The following is a 20,842-nucleotide window of genomic DNA, read 5'->3' on the forward strand; positions in this document are numbered from 1 at the left end:
GATCATTACTAGTCACTAAACCGTTTCTAAACCGGTATCCTTCAGGAAATCAATCAAAATCCAACAACCGCTTGTTTCCTCTGCTAAATTTAACACCGTTTTCCTTGTAGATCGCTGCGCTCCACTCATCCATCTCTCCAAACACGGGATCTTTGATGTGCGCGTCATCCCTCCGTCCCGGATATAACCGGCCAGCTCAAATCGAAGCTCAGGCGCGTGCCGATGAGGCAAACAGCGCGCGACTCCGGTGCCCGGTCGGTCGCATAGCGAGAGATGGCTGCGCCCGCGGAGCATGGGCGCCGTGTGTGTCGGCGCGCGGCGGCGGCGGCGTCGTCGTGGCGGTTCGTGGTTTTGCTTTTCTCCGTGTCGTCCCTGCCGGCGGCCGGCGCGCTGATCGAGGGCCTGTACTGCGGGACCGAGGTCTGCTACGACGTGCTCGGCGTCGACCGGCAGGCCTCCAAGGCGGAGATCGCCCGGGCGTACCGGCAGCTGGCCCGCCGGTACCACCCGGACCGGTTCCGCGTAGGAGACCCGGGTCTGCCCGGGGAGACCCAGGAGTCCGCCGAGAAGAAGTTCCTGCAGGTCGCCACCGCGTACGAGACGTTAAAGGTCGGTGGAAACCGGAGAGTTACACAGCTGTGTTTACACATCTCTTTATTCTAGTATATCTTTAATTGTACGTAGCCTACGTTTTTTGTTTTTATTTCACACTTGCTTTGGCAATGTAAACAATAAAACCTCTTTGAATTGAATTGAGTTAACGGGAACAGTCAGTTGATCCTAGAGAGAGAGAGAGAGAGAGAGAGAGAGAGAGAGAGAGAGAGAGAGAGAGAGAGAGAGAGAGAGAGAGAGAGAGAGAGAGAGAGAGAGGTTCCTGAGGTACTGCTTATAGAAACTTACTGTGTCTTTACCTTGGTGTGTGTCTTTACCTCCTGTAGTATCTCTATAATATTCTTCTAATGTTCCTATAGTGAGTTATGGTTCCTTATGGTTTCACTGTCATGTCCCTATAGGAGTCTGCTGTGGTTTCACTGTGACTTTATTACAGACTGGCTGTGGGACTTTCTCCCACAGGATTCCTCATAGTAACTTCCTGGGTCTCTTCCCTCCTGTAATATTGTTAACGGGGACTCATGATGCCATATGGTGTCTCTGTTACATTCCTATAGGACCTGAGACTGTGACTTTTTCATCTCCTGTGTTTTCACTAAAATGTTCCTATAATATTCCTATGGGGACCTGTAGTGTCTCTATTAATTCCCTACAGGAGTCTGCTGTAGTTTCACAGTAATTTAGTTACATTGTGTGTCTTTCATTTCCTCCTAAGGTGCCACAGTAATTTTCCTATAGTATTCCTTACAGTAACTTACTGTGTGACTTGTTTTACCTCCTGTGGTCTCACTGTAATGTTCCTATAATATTCCTATAATATCACTATAGGGAAAAATAAGATGCAGCAGCAGTAGGGTTGTGTTATACTTCAATATTCAATATTTAAAGGCTATTTTAAGGAATATTATTTTAAAATTTAAGTTTTTCAGTTAACAGAAACTTATTTGATTATCATTTTGTTAATTAATTAATCGTTTTAGTCATTTAACAAATGAAAACATTTGTTGAAAAGATTTGCTGGTTACAGCTTTATGAATTCTCTTTTGCTGCTTTTCTCCATTTCATATCAAAATGATTTAGGGTTTTCTGGCTGTGGGAACTTGTGATATATTTGTCATTTTTTTACATTTTATAGATGAAATGATTAAACCAATTAATCCAAAAGCAATCACTAGATTAATTGATAATGAAGATAATTGTTAGTTGCCGCCTGAGTCTGTAAATGATAATAGATGATCTATCTGGAAACAGGAAAATGTTCAGTAACGTATTGACTTCTTTTTCATGAGGTTTGTTTAGTTTTGTCTGCTGATATTTGAGATGTTTGATCCAAAGTCTGTACTTGCACATTGAAAATAATGTTAATGATGTAATACAAATATGAATAGATGCATAACAGTAATGGAAGAAGTCATGGGAGGAGTTTAGTGTGAGTTTAGTGAGATTAAACTCCTGCTGATGTCAGTGTGTTTTGCTGATGTGTCGCTTTCTTCCCGTCCTGAAGCGGGAAGTTTTGGCTGTTTAAACTTCTGCTGACAGGAAGAGTCTCGACAGAAAGTGATTTCACACAGTTTGTGGTATTTGGTGTTTTACTGCTGGAAGCACGGTGCTTCACTTTTTGCTTTGCTCTGAATGTCCAGGAGAAGAGGCGGATTATTCTGTGTGTGTCCAGAGGAAGAGGCAGTATGCTGTCAAACAAGACCGACATGTTCAGATAATATTACTTACAATGTTTCATACCTCATTTTGTCAGAGTTTTGAAATAAAATTCTCATCAGTTCAGACAGCAGAAATGTGTGTCATGATAGCAAAAATCACCATATGATTCACTGAGAGACGATAAATTGAACGATAATATTGATTTATCGCCCGGCTCTAGTCTATATACAGGGTGCCCGCGGAGTCTTAAAAAGTATTAAAAGGTAATAAATCAATTTAGTGAAAATTAAGGCCCATAAAAAGTACTAAAAAGCCTTAATGGCGATTATGATGTATTACATTTTTTAGTTATTTTTTCAATGTGAATAGCCTATTTGTCCAAAGAGTTTGTGTGCTAAAAGTTTGTGTGAATTTATTTATTTTGCTCCTCACAACTACAACAAACTACAACCGGAAACAGTAATGCATAACCCGGAGGTTAAGAGACGCCCTGTTGTATTGATACAGCGGTCCAGAGAAGTTATCGCAAACTAAGACTGTTTAGTTTTGCAATCTCAAAATCAATGTATAGTAAATGTAAGTTAAAGGTGTCGCTGATGTAACCGGTTACAGCTCAAAGTGGCGTTGAGGTCTTAAAATATATTGAAAAGGTCTTAAAAGGTATTGAATTTAACTTCATGATTCCTGCATATACCCTGATATATCACAGCTGTGTACTGTAGTGACAGACAAATATGGGTTTTGAATGCAGATATTGATTATATTTCTGGGTTGAAGCTGCCAATAATGGATGTTTTGTCACTATCTTTAAAGTCTAAGTCTATTTTCATGCCAAAGAAATTTTGTTTTCCCCCCTTAATGTTTCTTCTTGTCGGGTGGAAAAGCCTCTGAAACATTCAGACCATCAGACACTAAAACTCTCCACTGAAACCAGAACACTATCAGTCTAAAGTTTGAACGCACCACTTTTTTCTTTATTCTTACCATTTTCCACATTTTACAAAAACAGTAAAGACTCAAAACTATGAAATAATACAAAAGGAATTATGCAGCGGCCAAAAAAGTGTAAAACAAATCAAAACTATCTTATATTTTAGATTCTTTGCCTTGATGGAAAGGCAAAGGCTTTGGAAAGAAATTCATACACAGGATCAACTTCACTATTTATATTTGACTAAGAAACTCATTTCAAGCCTTTAAGCAGAAGACTGTAGATCAGAATGGATTTAAGAGAATGAAACACAGAACATTCAGTCAGGAGTCAGACTGGTGACTGTAGTGTAAATCAGTCTAACAATATTAAAGTGAGACAGAAGTGATGCTCTGGAGAGAGAGGTGATGAACCCTGACGACCTTCACTGTAGATCTGACTCAGCACTGATGCAGTAGGAGAGAAAGAGCCACACAGACAGCAATACAATACAAATAGAGCTGCAACGATTAACCGCTTAATCGATTAGTCGTCAACTATTAAATTAATCACCAACTCTTAGGGCTGGGCGATATGGTTAAAATCAATATCACGATAATCATAAGGATTTTTCTCGATATCAATATATATCACGATATGGTTCATGTATGCAAAATCACGTTAAATAATCAAATTAATGTTCATCTCATTGAACCGAATGGTAGCCTAATGTTAGGTGTGATGTCAAACAAAACAGAAATATTCAAATAATATTCCTACCATACCTCATTTTATCAGAGTTTTTAAGTAAAATTTGCTTGTCATCATCAGTTCAGACAGCAGAAATGTGTCACGATATTAAAATATCTTCATATCATCATGATATGATTCCACTGAAAGACGATAAACGATAATATCGCATTATCGCCCAGCCCTACCAACTATTTTGATAATCGATTAATCGGTTTGAGTAATTTTTTGAGAAAAATAAGTCAAAATTCTCTGATTCCAGCTTCTTAAATGTGAATATTTTCTGGTTTCTTTCCTCCTCTATGACAGTAAACTGAATATCTTTGGGTTGTGGACAAAACAAGACATTTGAGGACGTCATCTTGGGCTTTGGGAAACACTGATCCACATTTTTCACCATTTTCTGACATTTTATAGACCAAACAACTAATCGATTAATCGAGAAAATGATCGACAGATTAATCGACAATGAAAATAATCGTTAGTTGCATCGTTCAGGGCTGCAAAACAGTATTGTCCCCGTGGGGAAATTTGTCTTCGACTCAAATGCTGCGCACATATAACTGCCTCCATAGTAGTAATAGTAAAAAACAACGTATAACAAAGCAACACATACTGTAGCAAATCACAACCACAAATTACACATTTTGCACATTACGCATATTGCACATATTACACAACCAGTGATAAGAACAAGCAAGAACAACAAGAGCAAGCTGACGTCTCATAACGACTCGTTATACAAGTCGTTTAGCATATTATTTGTACATGAAAATGATTTAAAAACTGAAAACAGAACAAATAGTTGAGATCCAAAAAGCCCAGAGGGTTAACAGAAACAAACAGGAGAAAGAGGGGAAACAAACAGTGAGACGGTAAACAGAGAGACGAGTCATGGAAATCCATAAAGTGTATGAGTAACTGATATTTCCCACTAGTGATGGACGATCTGCTTCTCTCCTGATACGATTTCAATACGTGATCTGAGGTCCAGGATCAATACAGCCAGGATACGATGTGATCAATAAAAGTTCAGAGACAACAAAGTCTTGACTGTGCAGAATTCAGTTTATTTCTGAGACTCAGATCTTTCCAGCGATGCCATTGGCTGCTAGAATGTAAACAACAATTTAAAAATGTCGTTACAAAGTGACAATAATATAATTTGGATGGAGAGCTTGTGAAACTGTGATGGTCAAGAGTCTCATTAGTGATTACTACAGCAGAATAACATGGAGCTGATATCACCATTCATGTTCCTGACAGCAGAATAACATGGAGCTGATATCACCATTCATGTTCCTGACAGCAGAATAACATGGAGCTGATATCACCATTCATGTTCCTGACAGCAGAATAACATGGAGCTGATATCACCATTCATGTTCCTGACAGCAGACGGATTGTCACTGTTTTATATTGAGATATATTGAATTTCCCGTCACTGTTTCCCACCTATATTCCACTTAATGTGCTGAAACGGCCAGCAGCGCATGTTTATATCCCCCCACAATTGTTTATATTCTATTTTATTGTATCTATTTACCATTTTTAGTGCCTTGGTTATATTTTGTTTGCTTATGTTTTTTTTTTTCTTGCTGCTGCAGTGACTGAACTTCCCCCACAGGGATCAATGAAGTTTCATCTTATCTGGCATGTGAACTGGGCAAAGGCAAACACAATAATATAGAAAAAATTGAGAAGGTGGTTCAGAGAAGAGCTTCTAAACTAATTCCAGGTCTGAAAGAGATCTCATATGAAGAGAGGTTAAGAAAATTACAACTACCAACTCTCTCTAGTAAACAGGAGACATGATTGAGGTCTATAAGCTTGTTCACAGAATATATGACATCACAGCCCAGCCTGTCATCCCCTTTTGGAATAATAGGTTTGAGTTAAGAGGGAACTCTTTATACTCTTATACTCTTTGCTTATGATTAGCTACTGTGTATGTAGTTGTGTGTGTGTGTGTGTGTGTGTGTGTGTGTGTACTTGTATTACGGCACTTGCATTTTTGTGCAGTTGATTGCATGTGCGGCTGTGTGACGGGGCGGGGGTTTATGTTTGATTTATTGGATCTTTATTGCTGTGTGGTATGTTTAATATAACTTGGGTGTATGCTTCATTGGTTCTGTTTCAGCACTTTACTCATGCTTATATTCCTATATTTATGTTGCTCATGTTACCTGTGTTCTCATGTTCTATGCCTTTCTTTCTTTTCTTTTCTTTGTCTTTCAATGTAAAGCACATTGAGTTTACTTGTAATGAAATGTTGCTTCATAAATAAATTGCCATTGCCATTTATAATTATTTCCACTAATGTGTTTTTCTCCGAAAAGAGAAAAACCTTCTTGACACTCGGTGCTGTCAGAGCATGGAACGAGCCTCCAGAGGATGTAGTGCTCCTTCAGTTTATTCTTTCAAAAATAGATTGGAAAAATTCTGGTCAACAAAGGATATTTTGTATAATTTATAAAGCTGATTTGTGATTATTTGTGATTATCTGTGAAATTATTGTGATTTTAAAAAATATATATATATTGTGGTATTTTTTTTTGTTGTTTGTTTTGAGCTGTAGAGTCTGGTGTTACTGGCGTGGAGAATTTATATCCTGTACCAGAAAATTTTGAATAAATTTCAATAAATAACAGTGTACAGTAGTGCTGGGCGATAACTCAATATTATCATTTATCGTCTTTCAGTGGAATGATATCATGATGATATGAAGATATTTTGATATCGTGACACATTTCTGCTGTCTGAATTGATGATGACAAGCAAATTTTACTTAAAAACTCTAATAAAATGAGGTATGGTAGGAATATTATTTGAATATTTCAGTTTTGTTTGACATCACACCTAACATCACCATTCGGTTCAATGAGATGAACATTAATTTGATTATTTAACGTGATTTTTGCATACATGAACCATATCGTGATATATATTGATATCGAAAAAAAATCCTTATGATTATCGTGATATTGAGTTCAACCGTATCGCCCAGCCCTAGTGTACAGTGTTTTGGAAAATTATAATTATAAATATTTTTCATTTAATAACAACAATAATAAGAATAATGATAAAAGGAAACCAGAATAAAGAAAAGAGATGAGGATAAAAGGGATCTAGAAAAACTTTATTAAAATGCCTCCTCCTCCTCCTCTTCCTCCTCCTCCTCTTGCAGGATGAAGACTCTCGTAAAGACTATGACTACATGCTGGACCATCCGGAGGAATATTACCGCCATTACTACGCCTACTACCGCCGCCGCCTCGCCCCCAAGGTGGACGTGAGGATCGTCATCCTGGTCACCATCTGCGCCATCTCCATCTTCCAGGTAGGAGCGTACACTTCCTGTTGCTATGGGAACGGGCTTTATTTTGAGGTAGCGCGTTTCTAGATTGATGAGGATTCGACCCGAAAGCCAAAAACCACATCTGAGCCCCTGAAACCAGCACCGTTCCATCCTGACCGTTAAACACCAAGCATGGCTCTGCTGTCCCGGCTAACGAGGCTCGTTAAGACCAAAGGCAAAAGGTTCTGGGGAGGGAGAGATGAAACCAGTTCAGAAACCGGTCCAGACAGATGAAACCAGTCCAGACAGATGAAACCAGTCCAGACAGATGAAGCCGGTCCAGACAGATGAAGCCAGTCCAGAAACCAGTCCAGACAGATGAAACCGGTCCAGACAGATGAAACCAGTCCAGACAGATGAAGCCGGTCCAGACAGATGAAGCCAGTCCAGAAACCAGTCCAGACAGATGAAACCGGTCCAGAAACCAGTCCAGACAGATGAAACCAGTCCAGACAGATGAAGCCGGTCCAGAAACCAGTCCAGACAGGTGAAACCAGTCCAGAAACCAGTCCAGACAGATGAAATCGGTCCAGACAGGACAGATGAAACCGGTCCAGAAACCAGTCCAGACAGATGAAACCAGTCCAGAAACCAGTCCAGACAGATGAAACCAGTCCAGATAAAACCAGTCCAGACAGATGAAACCAGACAGATGAAACCAGTCCAGAAACCAGTCCAGACAGATAAAACCAGTCCAGAGAGATGAAACCAGTCCAGACAGATGAAACCAGTCCAGACAGATGAAACCGGTCCAGATAGATGAAACCGGTCCAGACATCAGTTAGACCTAAGGCTTCAAAATGAAGGGTTCAGGGATTTTATACAAGCAAACAATGACAGTTTAAAAAAAAAAAAACTGTAAGAAAGAAAGTTGATATATATGAAAGGATGAAGAAAAATTCAGCTACACATGTTGAATAAAATTATATCAAGAGGGGAAGAGAAGGGAAAAGATGGTAAATACAATATATTTATATACAGTATGTATTTGTCTACTCGCCCATATCAGTAACTGCCACCCAGAGTTTTGTCAGTGTGACTCCCCATGACAAGGCTTCCCTGCACCTAGCGCTGGACGATAATTCAATATTATCGTTTATCGTCTTTCAGTGGGATTATATTGTGATGATCTGGTGATTTTGGGATATCGAGACGCACAATTCTGCTGTCTGAACTGATGAGAACAAGCTCATTTTATTTAGAAACTCAGACAAAATGAAGCATGGTAGGAATATTATGTGAAAACTTTAGTTTAGTTTGACATCACACCAAACATTACCATTTGTTTCAATATTATGAACCTTAATTTGATTATTTAACGTGATTTCGCTTATGTGAGCCATATCGTCATATATCGATATCGAAAAAATCCTTTCACATATTGGGGAATTGTTTTGTTTTTTTCCCAGATTTACATTTACTTCCGTGTTGCTGCAACATAAGCAACACGTATGAAACGGAGCCGGATTGGAACTGCAACTTTGGAGATACGCTTGGCTTCTATTTTTGTCAGACTACGCAGTGGTCTGTTGTGCGTCTGTTGCGTATTTGAGCCATATAAATGCCAAGATTTAGCTTAGTATCGCTGTTGATCGGCATGTCAGTAAACAAATTATCAATGTCACTTAAATGTTGAGATGAGATCATCTGTGGAGCCGCTGAGAAGCTTCTGTTTGGCTGCAGTACGCCTACACTCTCGAACAAAAGTGACCTAAGTACTCCTCTATGGTACATTAATGTTCCTCACTGTACAACCTGAGTTTGTGGAAAAATAAGCAAAACTAGATAAGTGTGTTCACTTAAACATAGATAGAATATAGATGGGCTCAACACAACCAGCAGAACAAGAGCAGAGCTGCTGCAGCAGTTTAAAGTTCTGCAGCTGGGCCGCAAAAAGTTCAGATACGCAAATGTTAGGCATGCTGCGTAGTTTAGGCATAAGAGTATCCGACTGGAATTTTCCTTGAAAGTCCGATTAGCGACTTGAGACGCGAGAGTCGAACGTTTCTCCACACAACACACAAACATCGAGACTTTCTGTAGGTGTTTCAGGTCCGGACGACATTTCGGCTAATCTCTATAAACGTCGTCTCTCAACTCCGACTCCATTCTCGCGTCTCAAGTCGCTAATCGGACTGTAAACAATGACCGGCGCACGGAAGAGGAAGTCTTGGCCCGGATGTCCGCTGGCTCCACCGGAAACCCCCAAATATCGGCCGTCGCCCCCAGAGTCTGATTGTCGTCAGACCGACAGACGATGGGTTCAGAGATTGCATCAAACCGAGCCTCCTAACTCTAACCATCTTACTTCCCTCTGTTTCCTCCAGTTCTACAGTTGGCACAGCAGCTACAACGAGGCCATCAACTACCTGGTGACCGTCCCCAAGTACCGCATCCAGGCCACGGAGATCGCCAAGCAGCAGGGCCTCCTCAACCGGACCAAGGAGAAGGGGAAAAACCGGCGTTCCAAAGAGGAGATCCGGGAGCAGGAGGAGGAGGTGATCCGTGACATCATCAAAAACAAGATCGATATTAAAGGGGGCTACCAGAAGCCCAACCTGTCGGACATCCTGCTGTGTAAGATCGTGCTGTTCCCCTACTACCTGACCACCTACGTGGCCTGGTACTCCTCCTGGGTGTATCGCTTCACCATCTGCCGGGAGGAGTACGGAGACGAGGAGAAGCTCTACATCATCAGGTCGGTCTTCACCAGGAGGTTCCAGGAGGTTCTTTAGGATGGACGGATGGATGGATGGATGAGTGGATGATGGATGAGTGGATTGATGGACGGATAGATGAGTGGATGGACGATGGATGGATGAGTGGATGGATGGATGGATGAGTGGATGGATGGATGGATGGATGGATGAGTGGATGGATGGATGGATGAGTGGATGGACGGATGGATGGATGGACGGATGGATGGATGGATGATTGGATGGATGGATGGATGAGTGGATGGCTGGACGGATGGCTGGACAAGTGGATGGATGGATGGACGGATGGATGGATGAGTGGATGGATGGATGGACGGATGGATGAGTGGATGGATGGACGGATGGATGAGTGGATGATGGATGGATGAGTGGATGGATGAGTGGATGGATGGATGGATGAGTGGATGGATGGACGGATGGATGAGTGGATGGATGGATGGATGGCTGGACAAGTGGATGGATGGATGGACGGATGGATGAGTGGATGGATGGACGGATGGATGAGTGGATGGATGGACGGATGGATGAGTGGATGGATGGACGGATGGATGAGTGGATGATGGATGGATGAGTGGATGGATGGATGGATGAGTGGATGGATGGACGGATGGATGAGTGGATGATGGATGAGTGGATTGATGGACGGATGGATGAGTGGATGGACGATGGATGGATGAGTGGATGGATGGATGAGTGGATGGACGGATGGATGGATGGATGAGTGGATGGATGGATGGATGAGGGGATGGATGGATGGATGAGTGGATGGATGGATGGATGGACGGATGAGTAGATGAATGGACATAGAGCTATGCAGCAGATAAAGTCTCACCACCTTGTTCACCATCATTTTCTCAAAAGTTGTAGATGGATGGAGAGTAGACAAGAACACAGTATTATTTACATCAGTGGTCGTCAACGTGGGGTCCGGGGACCACCAGGGGTCATTGAGCGGGTTCTAGGTGGTCCCCAGAAAATTGATGAATTGTTAACTTCTTGAAAATGAAATAATGCAATGCAATTAGATAATGTCGCAGAATGACTGTTCTGGGGCCAGCTGCATAAAGCTAGTTTAAGACCTTAGACTGGTCTTACATTCTCAGGTTGGACTAGACTAATGAAGACTGTCTGTTACTTAAATATTACGACTGACTTATTTTGAGGTAGGAAAGATAGCCACCTTCCCCCTGGCTAATCTTGAGTTGTTGTTATGGCAACGAGTCTGCCTAACTGTCAGAGTGGGACGTTTATATACTGAAGCTATTTCATAAAGGACGGCAAATCTTTGGTTAGATTGGAAAGAACCTGAAGAAGAGAGAGAGAGTCTTTAGAGACAGAAGCAACCCATTAGAGATCTACAACAATCAAGAAGTAGTAGGAACAGGTAAATGTAAATGTCCATAGCAAGTTTGACTTAAAGTCACATTTAAGTCTAAGACTGGGTCTATCTTTATGCGACTGGCCCCAGATCATAGTTTCTTTGTTCTCTTTCTACCTACAATACAGACAGTCATGGAGTTCTGGACAAAATCAAATCTGACAAAAAAAATATTCTCAGATTTGGGTCCGAGGGACAAACTCTCATCAAATAGGGGTCCGTGGCTCTAATGTGGACTAAATTAGGGTCCTTGATATGAAAAAGGTTGAGAATTCCTGCTCTACATCATCGGCCCGGGGGGGGCAGTTCGGGGTTTTCTTACTCTCTCCTTCTTATGAACGGAGAGAGAGTTTCCCCGGCAGAGTTTTTTCCGTCCAGGATTCGACTCGGCTCGGAGGCGGCTGACATGACGGCACCTTGTCTCTGTTTGCTCCTCAGGAGGAACATGAAGATGTCTCAGTCTCAGTTCGACAGCCTGGAGGATAAGCTCAGAGAAACCTTCCTGGAGAAACGGCTCTGGATCAGAGAGAACTACGAGGTCCGTGGACGAGTCCGACGTACCGCTCCTCCCTTACATTCAACCATCTTTTTACCTTCAGTCTTTCCTTTGTCTCTTTCTTCCTACTTTCCCTCTTTTTCCTTTCTACCCTTCCTCCTTTTGCTTCATGACTTATGGGTTTTCCTTCTCTCCCTCATTCTGTCAACCATCTTTCCCTCCGTTCCTTTCTTCCTGCCTACATTTCATTCAGGTCTTATTGGTTTTCTTTCTCTTATTTTTTCTGTCTTCCCTCCTTCCTCCATCCATTCACCCATCCTTTGACAGCTATGTTTTTTTTAATGTGGAAAAGGAGTAAAAGTGATTTTTCATTGTAAACGTAGCTGGGAAAGCTGTGTGTGAAGAGGAAAGAGGAGGAGACATTTTAACTTTAATCAGCTTCTCTAGATCTGCATAAACCTTTTGGGGAATTTTTTATTTTGTTTCTATTTGAATCTGAGAAAACTGAGGTTGTGCATATGAGCACGATAAAAGAATAAATAAAAAAATATGTTAAGATGAATATCAGTGAGTCGGGGTTGGGGTCAGTTCCCTTTCAATTAACTGAATTCAGACACTGGGAGCTTTACCCATAAAAAGGTTCCTATATTCAATCTATATAGGAAGATCAATGAGAACAGTTGCATCCTAGATGATTATGACCATTACTTAAAATGGTAACACTTTACAATAAGGGTCACTAAGTTAATGCTTAGTTAATGCTTAATAAGGGTTAGTTAATGCTTAATAAGCATTAACTAACCCTTAATTAACAATTAACTAATGTGTAATTTACTAATGGTGTTCATGTTAACTAAGGTATTAATTTATACATTATTTAATAGTTTATAAAGATGACTCTTATATAACGTATAAATTAATACCTTAGTTAACATGAACACCATTAGTAAATGATGACCAGACACATTAGTTAACTGTTAATTAAGGGTTAGTTAATGCTTATTAAGTATTAACTAACCCTTAACTTAGTGACCCTTATTGTAAAGTGTTACCGGAAGATCAATGAGAACAGTTGCATTCTAGAAGATTATGACCATTACTTAAAAAAGAAAAATAAATGTCTCACCACTTAGCCCAATAATTTGCTAACCATGCTGTTTGCCTGTGAAACTTTGTTCCCCTTGTTGTTGGTCAGGTGTACAAACAGGAGCAGGAAGAGGAGATGAAGGTGAAGATGGCGACGGACCCGAGGATGAAGAGGTACCGGCGCTGGATGAAGAACGAGGGACCGGGCCGGCTCACCTTCATCGACGACTGACGGCCGCACATGCACAGCTGCCCCGGTGCCAAGAAACCCAGACGACACACACCGTCTGTGAGCTTCATGTACAGAGAGAAGACTGACTCTGTTTATATAGCAAGAGATATTTTCCTAGAGATTTCATCGGATGTCACAAAGGGGATGAGAGGTTTAGACTGAGCGGAGGTTGGGAGGTTTCATTTTTTTAAGGCGATTTACATTTTTTGCAAAGGTACAGTCCCAATTAATTTCTAAGGAAAATTGCTAGTTTCCTTTTTTTTTTTTTTTTTTTTTTTTTTATTATTATTTACATTTTTTTTTTCTCCCCACCATTTTCTCTTATGTTTCCTCCCAGCATGCGGGACGGTAAACTCTGATGGATGAAGGAGTTTTGATGCCTCGGTGGGTTTGGTAAATCTGTTTTATTTTCTGATCAGGGACATCCAGGTGCAAGGTGGCCCAAAGGTTCACAGACCATCCGGTCTCCAGAAGGTCACAGGTCAAAGTGTCCTGGGGCAAGGCACGGCTCCGCTGCCTGCAGGTCGCTCTGGATGAGAGCGGCAGATAAATGCCTGAAATGTATGAACAGTGGAATATTCTGGAAAAATAAGAAAATCGCTGGAGCTCATGCATTTATGCCTTTTAGTTAGGGCTGAACAATTAATTGAAATTTTATCGGAATCGCAATATGGCCTACTGCAATTTTCAAATCGCAGGAGGCGCAATATTTGTTAAAGGTGAAATGTGTCAAAATATCATTTTAAAGTAAATATTGTGGTGCTGCAGAGATGTCCTGGCCTACACATCATATTCTACAGACTTAAGAAAACATCTTTGTTTGGTACAGATCCCCGCAAAAACCACACCATAATCATTTTAATACATTTTCCAATGAAAATGAGAATAATGATGTAAAAATGATCATTCCCTCTAATATCGCAAATCATATCGCGATTGCAATATCAGTCAAAATAATCGCAATTAGATATTTTTTCAAAATCGTTCAGCCCTACTTTTAGTATGAAAAAACCAACAGCCAGAGTACAGATTTTTATTTAAAGATACAAAGCAGAATTTATTTGACTGTCTACATGAATTCCTGAGGAGTTGATTTGTAGATGGAGTATAAACTTTCTGGGAATAATACATACAGTATCTGTTACAACTCTGTAAAGAAGAAAGCAAACTCAGCAGCTGCAATACCGTCGATGAGCTGGCTGTTTGTACATAACAGATGGTATAAACGGATACATTTCCTCCTGGGATTTTCTTAATCTGTTCTGTTATAATCCTTCTGGACGTTTCTGTGGCGCTGGTCTGATCTGCATGGCAGGGAGCAGGGAGAGGCAGCGGGGGGGAAACGGGGAGAACAAACCGAGACACAGAACACAGTTAGAAATCTCAAGTCTTTTCCGTTCAGACGTCTTGTGTGTAAACGAGCCAAAGTCAGAACTGCAGGAGCGTGGGAGACAAAATGTGTCCGACAGGGAATCAGTTTCAGTTCCCGTCTTCAAACCTCAGCCCTCAGTGGAGTAATGACTTACTATTATTGCATTTTAAACAACTTAGTTTTACTTCAAATTAGTTTTTAGTTTTGACAGCTCTTTTTTTTTTTAATTTTCTGTTTTTTTAACACCCATGTTGTTATGGTCCAACGCGGTCTCACAGCAGTTTGTGAAATAGTCATGAAAATATAATCTATTGATTCGTGTACATGGACGCGATTTTTCCATTTTTTTCGAGACACTCAGCACGACCTGAAAAACGTTCCTCCACCAGGAATTTGAAAACATAAGTTTTGGCAAATACAACAACTTGTGTTACGGTTATGGTTAGGCAACTAAAACAACTTGGTTGAGGTTAGAGAAATGGTTTGGTCATGGTTAAATAAGAAAAACGTTTGTTAAAAATTTAAACGTGGCTTACGGTTGAAATGTACTTTGAACACGCTGGGAATCGAAGGTAAACGTATTCGCCCATCCTCCACCCCGACCACCGTTTCATTTCAATGTCACACTACTTCCTGAGTCCTGACTGACAGAAAAAAAAAAACGTGTTGCAGGCACGAAAGATACTTCCAAATGAAATACATTAGTTTGAAAGTCGTGCTGAGAGTCACGAAAAAAATGGAAAAATCGTGTCCATGAACACGAATCAATAGATTAAATTTCGTGACTATTTCACGAACTGCCGTGAGACCGCGTCAAAATTTCGCGGTGACAAAATTACAATCATGATTACACCTCTTTGTTCTTTAGTTACTTTTTTTTTTTTTTTTTGTTTTTTTTAGCTCCAAAGCTGCTCCTCCCAGCTACATTTTCCACACCGGGTTTCTCCCAGGAAGCCACAGAGGTTTGATCAAAATTGTCAGAAGTTTCCTCTGGGTGACGTCGGTCTTTTCCGTGGGAAGTCTGAGGATTGTCGTTTTTCCCTCGAGCGTCTCTTGAACCAAAATGTGGGAACTGCAGCTCTGTTCAGGTGGGATTAGTTTTACTAGAAGAAGTCGGTTAATGTGATTTTTCACAGGCAGTAATACAGCTGCTTTACTTCTCCATAATCTGGGGGAATAATATTTTATTTGTTTTATTCTGAGCGGAGTGTTAATTGAAATCACTGACGTTCAATGTAAAGAATCGCATTGAATTCCCCAGGTTGTCTTGTAATGCTGATCCTGTCTGGACAGAGCTTTTTTATCCCCGTCTCTTCTCTACAAAGGAAAAAGGCAGCAACTCCAATTTCGTAATTTTTCTTACATTAAACACATGCTTTAGAGAGATCAGTCGTTTCTCTGAGCTGCAAAATGTTGCCTGGTGTCTCACCGTCCTGAACGGTACAGATGTACAGATGTACAGATGTACAGGCGGTTTGACTGTATTCTAACAGTGGGGGAAAACCTCAACATGCCACATGGCTTTTTCAAAATACATTTAAAACACACCGGAACCCAACAACTGGATTAAAAATTGCACACATTCTCTAGCTTCAAGGTCCTGAGACAAAAAACATCAGACGGTCATGATGAAACTCTTAGCCCAGCAGCTTACAAAATAATAATTAAAAAAAATAAAAACACGTTATTCCTGTCTAAACGGGGAGACATCAGATTGTCCCTCTGTAGACCGCCATGAGAGTTCAGCTGTGGATCGCAGCTGTAAACAAACTTTTCATCTGTTAGAGGGAAACGTAACGTCAGAATACTCTTCAGTTCAGACTAGATGGTGAAAGAGCGGTCAGTAAATATCTGCACTTACAGAGGCTCAGAACATCTGATTATTAAAGGGTAAGGCTGGTGTTTTTTAATGCATTTCTTACCGTCAACAAATCATATGAAAATAACAAAATGAGCAATGATTTTGTCTCGTCCATGAAGCCGGGTCCCAGTGCAGCCATGTCCCAGCAGCCATAGAACTGCATTGTATGAAAAAATGATTAAAACCCCGTCACAGAGACAAGAAAACGAGCTTTGTTATCTTGAGATAACGAGATAATCAACCCGTTATCACAAGAAAACAAAATGTCGTTTCCTCTTATTACTTATAATGTTTATCAGAGATCAGGAGTGCGCATAGATGGCGTCTTCACGACTGTAGCAACTGATTTAAGCTGAAAATGTCAGATCAAGGAGTATCCATTACTGATCAACACATCAGACTGTACTTCAGTCAAGGTCTAACAGGCAGAAATTGCATTGTGTCTTTCTGTTAGAGAAAACATTCAGATCAGTCCTCGTCATTTAAGGAGAGGACTAGCAGTTCTGAATCCTCCCCAACAGTCATACAGTGATCTTAAGGCTGAAATCAGGTGTGATCAAATGAACCAGACTCTCATTTTCGAGTTCTCCATCATTATCCTGTGATATCGAGAAAACAAAAGTCGTTTTCTCGTGATAAGTTATCTCGAGAAATCGGCCTTTTGTTTTCTCGAGATAACGAGATAATTTAACCCGTTATCGCAAGAAAACAAGCTTTGTTATCTCGAGATAACTAAATAGTTAACTTGTGATCTTGAGATAACGGCATTAACAAAATAATTGCAAGCACGGCCATTCTCGGCTTCCATAATTTGGTAATAACTACAACAGCCTGACTTTTCGTGGTAACAGTTAGCAATTTTTAAAATGTAAACTATGTCTTTGTGAGCTGGATTTCAAGGTTTTTAGCTTACAATTGGAGCCAATGACTTCCGGGTTGAAGGCTAAAAACGGAACGTGGGAAGTCAGAAAGTAGCGGGAGTATTTTCTTATTTTCATAGGATTTGTTGACCGTAAGCAATGCATTAAAAAACACCGGCCTTATCCTTTAAAGGTGCGTTAATTAATCTCGGACTTCTATCGACCTCTTTTGGCAAAAAGTAGGAATCGCAGCATCAATTGTACGGTGGCCTGTAAGTGACACAAAGTCCCGTGTTCCCAGCAGCGAGCTGATCAGATCCAACAGAAACGTCCAGTGGAGGAAACGTCTCCCCCAGCTGAAGACCGGAAGAATAAACCTGCTTTGTCATTTGCTTGTTTTCTGGCTTGAGAACGAGGATTTTTCCTCTTTGGTAGATGAAATGTTTTGTGACGCCGCTCGCTCAGCTCCTCCAGCGCCGGCTCTTCAGATCCCAGCGGGTTTGGAGTTTTTGTTCCAAAACAGATTTTGGGCCGGAAAGTGAGTTTTGAAAACCAGAACTGTCAGCAGCTGGTGAAGTAATGGATGGTATCGATCAACAACCCTATCAGATACATTATTTTCTCTTTGTTTTGTGGGACGGTAAAAATCTTTATTATTGTTGTTGTTATTATTATCATTATTATTATTATTATTATTAGTTCTTGCCCCTGTAACTCTGTGGACAGGATCTGACCTCATGGCGGCCTGAACACAAACCGCATGGAACCTGATGATTATTTTGTGCCTTTTCAGACGGCCACAACAAGATCAGACCTGCACCAAAAAAAAAAAGATTTGTTTTTGCGTTCACACCACAGTGCAACTCAGGAAACTAGTTGGCCAAAGTCTGTTTTCATTTTCCAAGACCGGAGGAGCGTCAGCCGGTGCCGCCGGTCGCCCCGTTTCCTCGTGTGTCCCGTCCCGTCCGTCCCGTCTAATCCTGGAACGGCTTCAGCACTCTGGACTGGACTGGACTGGAGGAGGAGTGTTGAAGGCCTTCAGCATCAGTATGAACAACAGTAACACTTGAGTTTACAGCGGCCTTATATGAGTATTAACCTGGGTAAAAGTATTGTAAATATACCATAATACTGTGTTGGTACAAATTGTTTCCTAGCGAAAATTATACTGCATCTCGGCTGAATTCATTAAGCTCTTACACTTTGATTTCCCCTTAAATTCCCCCTTAGGTAGCTTCAAATATAGATTTTTTTTTTTTTCCATTTACAGCATCTCCTCCACACTGTGTCTCTGCTGTCCAGCTCTTCACTGGAGCTGCAGCTGCTGATACTGAGAGAAATATTCAAACAAGACGCTGCAACATCACAGCAAAGGGAAGAAATCTATATGTTTCTGCTTCATTTTCTCCACGTTTCCCTGTAACTCAGCCTGACATGTTTGGATCTTTGGAAACCTTGAGATCTGGACTAGAATCTAAAATAAAGTTCTGTGGGTTTGAACAAAGCTCGGCCGCACAACATGCGTTTATAATGAAACTCTGAGTTTTGTGGTGTAGCTGTGTGCCGACCCGCAGGTTAACACAGCGGCTGCTGACCGAGCGTCGCCCCGGTGTGTTTTATTTATTTACTGTTGAAGTGTCACATCTCTCTCCCAACATCTCACCCACTGACTCCTGATGTGAACATGACATGTGGCATGAAAGGCCAAATCAAGACTGGTCTGTTAACTGCCTGCTGGAAGTTCAGATGTTCAATGAATACAGAATCTGTAATTTATGTATTTTTATGATGATATCAGTAAAGAATCCTACAACTGCTGCTGAACTGGTCGGTTTCTTGTTTTGGTTTGTTTTCATGCTCTTGTTGCTGTTTACGGAAGCCGAGAACAGCCGTGCTTGCGATTATGTTTTTTAATGCTGTTATATACACTGCTCAAAAAAATTAAAGGAACACTTTGAAAACACATCAGATCTCAATGGGAAAAAAAATCATGCTGGATATCTATACTGATATGGACTGGGTAATGTGTTAGGAACGAAAGGATGCCACATTGTTTGATGGAAATGAAAATTATCAACCTACAGATGGCTGAATTCAAAGACACCCCGAAAATCAAAGTGATAAAATGATGCAGCAGGCTAGTCCATTTTGCTGAAATTTCATTGCAGCAACTCAAAATGGTACTCAGTAGTTTGTATGGCCCCCACGTGCTTGTATGCATGCCTGACAACGTCGGGGCATGCTCCTAATGAGACGACGGATGGTGTCCTGGGGTATCTCCTCCCAGATCTGGACCAGGGCATCACTGAGCTCCTGGACAGTCTGAGGTGCAACCTGGCGGCGTCGGATGGACCCAAACATAATGTCCCAGAGGTGTTCTATTGGATTTAGGTCAGGCGAGCATGGGGGCCAGTCAATGGTATCAATTCCTTCATCCTCCAGGAACTGCCTGCATACTCTCGCCACATGAGGCCGGGCATTGTCGTGCACCAGGAGGAACCCAGGACCCACTGCACCAGTGTAGGGTCTGACAATGGGTCCAAGGATTTCATCCCGATACCTAATGGCAGTCAGGGTGCCGTTGTCTAGCCTGTAGAGGTCTGTGCGTCCCTCCATGGATATGCCTCCCCAGACCATCACTGACCCACCACCAAACCGGTCATGCTGAACGATGTTACAGGCAGCATAACGTTCTCCACGGCTTCTCCAGACCCTTTCACGTCTGTCACATGTGCTCAGGGTGAACCTGCTCTCATCTGTGAAAAGCACAGGGCGCCAGTGGCGGACCTGCCAATTCTGGTGTTCTATGGCAAATGCCAATCGAGCTCCATGGTGCCGGGCAGTGAGTACAGGGCCCACTAGAGGACGTCGGGCCCTCAGGCCACCCTCATGAAGTCTGTTTCTGATTGTTTGGTCAGAGACATTCACACCAGTGGCCTGCTGGAGGTCATTTTGTAGGGCTCTGGCAGTGCTCATCCTGTTCCTCCTTGCACAAAGGAGCAGATACCGGTCCTGCTGATGGGTTAAGGACCTTCTACGGCCTTGTCCTAGAGTAACTGCCTGTCTCCTGGAATCTCCTCCATGCTCTTGAGACTGTGCTGGGAGACACAGCAGTGTATATCGAGAAAACAAGCTTTGTTATCTCGAGATAACGAGATAATCAACCCGTTATCACAAGAAAACAAAAAGTAATTTCCTGTTATTACTTATGTTTATCAGAGATCAGGAGTGCCATGCCAGCGTGCATAGATAGCGTCTTAGAAACAGATTTAAAGTCGAGATGAAATGAAAAATGCATTTTTAACCCTTTTAGATCACATCCCCGGTCATATTGTGCACCTATTTAACAATATATGTAAAAAAAAAATACAAAAAATCAATTTCTTTGTATTCTTATATCAAAATCCAATCATGTTTTCTTCCTGTAAAACAAAATATGCTGTTTGCTTACATAAGCATGAACCAACCAATTTCAACCAATAATATCATGACATCCACCCATCAATCATTCTTCAGCCTGGTGTGTGTGGAGCCAACAGTCCTCTGTAGCT

The 20,842-nt window shown here is 41.4% G+C and overlaps 1 protein-coding gene across 1 annotated transcript; it reads left to right on the forward strand.

Moving 5' to 3' along the window:
* The first annotated feature begins 273 nt into the window (after window positions 1-273).
* On the forward strand, window positions 274-14,675 carry dnajc25 (DnaJ (Hsp40) homolog, subfamily C, member 25). Its single transcript, XM_071530374.1, has 5 exons — window positions 274-609; window positions 7,119-7,271; window positions 9,617-9,987; window positions 11,823-11,922; window positions 13,076-14,675. Exons 1-5 carry the CDS (start codon window positions 274-276, stop codon window positions 13,196-13,198), a joined length of 1,083 nt encoding a protein of 360 aa, XP_071386475.1. The 3' UTR covers window positions 13,199-14,675.
* The last annotated feature ends 6,167 nt before the right edge of the window (window positions 14,676-20,842 follow it).

This window comes from Centroberyx affinis, unplaced genomic scaffold, assembly GCF_046629955.1.
Source record: "Centroberyx affinis isolate AG114_WGS23_722 - 3 ecotype Tasmania unplaced genomic scaffold, CSIRO-AGI_Caff_v1 ptg001921l_1, whole genome shotgun sequence".
Classification (NCBI taxonomy): domain Eukaryota; kingdom Metazoa; phylum Chordata; class Actinopteri; order Beryciformes; family Berycidae; genus Centroberyx; species Centroberyx affinis.

Coding starts and splice junctions, on each gene's coding strand:
- dnajc25 (XM_071530374.1), top strand. CDS start 274: ATGGCTGCGCCCGCGGAGCATGGGCGCCGTGTGTGTCGGCGCGCGGCG. Junction 610..7,118: donor CCGCGTACGAGACGTTAAAG/GTCGGTGGAAAC, acceptor CTCCTCTTGCAG/GATGAAGACTCTCGTAAAGA. Junction 9,988..11,822: donor GAGAAGCTCTACATCATCAG/GTCGGTCTTCAC, acceptor TTTGCTCCTCAG/GAGGAACATGAAGATGTCTC.